Source organism: Panicum virgatum, chromosome 9K (genome assembly GCF_016808335.1).
Source record: "Panicum virgatum strain AP13 chromosome 9K, P.virgatum_v5, whole genome shotgun sequence".
In the NCBI taxonomy this organism is placed as follows: Eukaryota; Viridiplantae; Streptophyta; class Magnoliopsida; order Poales; family Poaceae; genus Panicum; species Panicum virgatum.
In genome coordinates, this window is record NC_053144.1 from 47,574,665 (window position 1) to 47,578,809 (window position 4,145).

The following is a 4,145-nucleotide window of genomic DNA, read 5'->3' on the forward strand; positions in this document are numbered from 1 at the left end:
GGTAAAGGTGGGTAATTTATTAAAAAAATATTAGATCCAATGGCTATTATGATCCAGTTGCCGAATTGATGGATAGATGTTTCTGAATTTTGTCAGAATTTGTATAATTTCCTCTATTTGTTTAGATTATCCGCCTAGAATCCTATTTGTCAGGCATTGCTGCCCGATCTATGCCTGAATATGGAAACTGCAACGGCCTGCAGGCCAATGCAAATGCAAATGCTGCGGCCACATTTGGACACGTTATTGCAATCTTGCTACCCCATGTACTGTATTCAGAATCTGCAGATGAGCGCGACCTGAACCTGCAACTTTGCAAGGCACGGAACCAAGCCAGATCAGAGTTAAGGCAGGCACGCGGTCTCTGAACCACTATTATCCACACATTCCATTCCATCTCTTGTCAACAACATTACGATCGTCACGTCACACATGCCGTTTCCTTTTCCTTTGATCGTTTAGGGGACTTGGTTTCTTTTTTTTTTCCTTACCAGAGGGCACCATTTCCCTTACGGGCACCCGGTGCCGCCCCTCGAATCATACTCCACTAACCCACCAACTAACGACCGTACGACGAGGAGTCGCCCACGACGGCCCGGCGCCGGCGGCGATCGAGGGCTCAGATGTCTCGGCGGCAGAGCGGGCAGGAGCCGTGCCGGAGGAGCCAGCAGTCGATGCAGGGCACGTGGAACACGTGCCAGCACCCGGGGAGCCTCCGCGCGGGCTCGCCCACCCGGAAGTCCTGCAGGCACACCGAGCAGCACAGCGCCTCCCCCGCCGCGTCCACGGCGCCGTCCGCCGCGATCGCCATCGCCGGCAGCCGCCGCACCGCCTCCACCGGGAGGCCCCTGCTGCCGCCCGTCTCGAACAGGTCGCTCGTCTCCGCGAACGGCGAGCTGATGGCGCTGATCTGCGTCCACAAAATAAAAGAAAACGTTGAGAACAGAAGAAAGTTGCAGGCCGATGAGCCAATCCCAAGACCGGTCGAGCAACTAAAACACATTCATTATCTTGCTAGTTTTTTTTTGAAAGCTGTTACTACTACCTCCTAGTTCGTTTGACTAATTCGACCTTAAATTTTGACCACTTATTTTATTTAAAAAAATTGTACAAATATTGTCAAATTTAAATCATTCTCGAAGATCTTATATTGATAAAACAATCCACAACAAAAGAGGTGATATTTTGCACAAATTTTTGAACGAAACGAGTGGTCAAACTTGAGGTCAGAAAAGTCAAACGACCTATAATTTGAAAGGAGTATCTTGCTAGTGAATGGGGGCTAAGCCGGGCACGTGTTGATTTTTTTTATGCTTAAACGTGTTGGAATTTGAAAGGGCACTGCCAAACAAGCAGCCACCCGCGGGTTAGTTGATGGTTTGCCATTGATGCAAGCAAAAGCTTGTTTTACTTGCGGGCGATGAGCTCACCTCACTGAAAGTGATCTAGCAGACGACAGGCACCAGAAAGGCAACTAGCATCTGCCGTAACTAACCATGCTATTAAAGGGATACCTTGTGCGTGTGTTCTTGGAAGAGATACAAATACTGGCGTTAGATGGATGAATTGGCTTTTGGGCTGGGCAACGCGTAGCATAAACTACCTGCTAATACTCACCGTGTGGACAGGTTTTCTCCACGGTACCAGATGGTTGGTTTATAATAATCTGTTGGTTTGGCAGTTTGGCTGGCTGGATTTGTGTTTATCAGCAGCAGAGCTAAGACACCAACAGGCAATAATTTTTTGCTGCCTGATAAACATCAATATTCAGGTGGAAGATGGGAGTTTGGACAGAGTTTCTGAAGTGATAAGGCTCGGAGCGTACGAGAGTGCACAGTACTGTTTGTCACTGTTAAACAAAGATGGCGCCCATACGTTCAGACTTCAGAGCGTTGTCAATCCGAACTTAGCACAGGACGGCAACAGTGGACGCGACGAAACGCATCGCATCATCGTGTAATCTTTGGTGCATTTGGGCGGTGAGGTCGAGTGGCTACCTACCTGACTCTGCACGGCGCTCTGGACCGCCGGCCCCACCTTCTCCCGGACCAGCCTGCCGCTCAGGAGGCTGGAGATGATGTCCACCTGCGTGCACAGCAGCCAAGCACAAACTGTTCAGTCAGACAGGTACCGAGGAACTGGATTCACCTGCGTCTTTGATTCGACAGGAAACTGCCTCAATCCTCTCTTTTTTTAAAAAAAAAAGAAGAGAAAAGAAAAGGAAACAAGAGAACAGCAGGGAAAAACATGCCATTGGATTCACAAGCAGTTGGAAATGGGAATCGGAGAGTAAATACTAAGAAGGGGTTCAGATGCCATCGGGTAGCTAGCATCACCAACCTCGCCCCACGGAATCCATGGGGCACACCTAATCAGTCTTCGTCAACATCAAGCCCCATTCGGCCGCGAAAACGAGAGTGGTGTGCTCCCACAGTTCCGCAATTTGACCGACCTCTCCAAGCACCAAGAGGAGAACGCCAAGTGAAAAACCTATCGGTCGTGGTGTCTCACTGGGTGTCCACTTCACGATTTGTCAATGGCGATCGGTTTGTAAGCAGAGGAAAACTGGGCCATGCCGTTTCAAATTTTACAATTTGGCGTTAGGTTGGGACAGGGTGAATGAAATCAACAATTGCTTGGGTTTGGGTATGCAGTAACTGAGAATTTAGAAGCAACATGTGCTGGATGTTTTCTCCTGTCCTGCCGGCGATTAATTTGACAGGGTACGAGGCAGAAGCTAGCGGAGCAGACAGCAGAGAGGTCAGTGAAGTGAATGCGCGCGTACCATGTAGAGAACGGTCCAGACGCTGGAGTCGCCCGAGTGCCAGAGGTCCCGCGACGCCTCGGCGACCTCGATGGAGAAGACGGCGCCGGAGATGGCCCCAATGCCGGCGCCGCGCAGCACCCCGCTCTCGGTGGCCAGCCCGATCACGGACCCCGTCACCGCCCCGACCAGCGACCCCACTGCAAAACGAGGAACCATGCTCAGCTCGGTCGCCGGCGTCTGACACGAGTTCCCGCGCGGGCACGCACGCACGCACGCACCGGCGGCGAAGACGCAGGTGGCGACGACGCAGAGCACCCTGCCGGCCAGGCCGCACGCCGCGGAGCCGAGCCCGGCGCCGGCCCACTGGCACGGCTCCGGCGCCGAGCTGGGGCTGGGCGGCAGGTCCATCCGGTCCGGCCCCGGGGAAACGAAGAGGAAGAAGATTAGAAGAACGGCGAGTGGTGCTGACGCGGGGAGCGCGGGGGGCGGGGGCAGGGGAGGTGAGGTGAGTGTCCGCGAGCGCGGAAGGGAGGCGAGACCGCGGGAGCGTATAAATAGTGGCGGGGGATATAAAAACTGTGGTCTGGTGACTGCTCTTGTGTGGAGCGGCCGCTGCTGGTTTTGTTCTGCTCCTCTGCCTCCCTGCTGCCTCTCCCGGTCCCCCTGCCTGCCTTGTCCGCTAGCCGCTTCCGCCCCGTCGCGTCCCCGTGGTAGCAGCGGCGAGTCCGTCGGTGCCGCCGGGTTCAGCTCTTCAGGCAGGCCACGACGAGTTCAGAAACTTGCGGATGGGTTCAGAATTTCCGGAAATGATGGGCAGTTCTAACTTGGAGTGCAGCGGCCTGCTCCTCCTCGGAAAGGACGACCTACCGGTAGCTGGCCGCAGGGCCAGCAAGGGAAGAATTACAGAAAAAAACCTAGGGGGGGGGGGGGGGGGGGTTGCTAATGAGTAGCAGGGTTTAAAATTTCGGCGGTTTTTCGTCGAAATTTCGGTGAATATTTCGTTTTCGGTGGTAACCAAAAAATGGTTTACCGTTGTTTTCCGGTGTTTTCCGTTTCGAATTTCAAAATTTCAAAAAAATTATAAGTAACCGTCCAAAAAACGAAAAAATTATGATAAAAACTAGGGGCTTTTATTAGCTTATATCACTTAAAATCATTCGAATCTAAATTGATTTGGCCGATCAAATTGATGATTTGGGTTCAAACCCGTTACACACCCGTTAACCCATTAAGAAAAAATATACTCACCTTATCCCTTCCCAGCTCCCACCGACGCCCACACACACTCCAATCATTGTTGTCTCTGCTCTCCCTCCTGAAGACCAAAGCTCAGGCAAGCTCCCCCATTGCGCCGCCGGTGTTTCGCCCGTTTGCGCCG

At 52.6% G+C, this 4,145-nt stretch overlaps 1 protein-coding gene across 1 annotated transcript; it reads right to left on the reverse strand.

The window, feature by feature from the left end:
- Positions 1-363: 363 nt before the first annotated feature.
- LOC120651805 (NEP1-interacting protein 2-like) lies at positions 364-3,308 on the reverse strand. Its single transcript, XM_039929440.1, has 4 exons — positions 3,046-3,308; positions 2,786-2,964; positions 2,002-2,085; positions 364-910 (listed from the first exon to the last, which is right to left on the reverse strand). The coding sequence occupies exons 1-4, from the start codon at positions 3,173-3,175 to the stop codon at positions 620-622; spliced, it is 684 nt and encodes a 227-aa protein (XP_039785374.1). The 5' UTR covers positions 3,176-3,308; the 3' UTR covers positions 364-619.
- Between the last annotated feature and the right edge of the window lie 837 nt (positions 3,309-4,145).

What these genes read in the sequence shown, in the direction of transcription:
- LOC120651805 (XM_039929440.1), bottom strand. Translation starts at nt 3,175, where the DNA reads ATGGACCTGCCGCCCAGCCCCAGCTCGGCGCCGGAGCCGTGCCAGTGG. An exon ending in CACCTGCGTCTTCGCCGCCG is followed by an intron (nt 2,965 to 3,045) that starts GTGCGTGCGTGC and finishes CTCGTTTTGCAG; the next exon opens with TGGGGTCGCTGGTCGGGGCG. An exon ending in TCTGGACCGTTCTCTACATG is followed by an intron (nt 2,086 to 2,785) that starts GTACGCGCGCAT and finishes CTGTGCACGCAG; the next exon opens with GTGGACATCATCTCCAGCCT.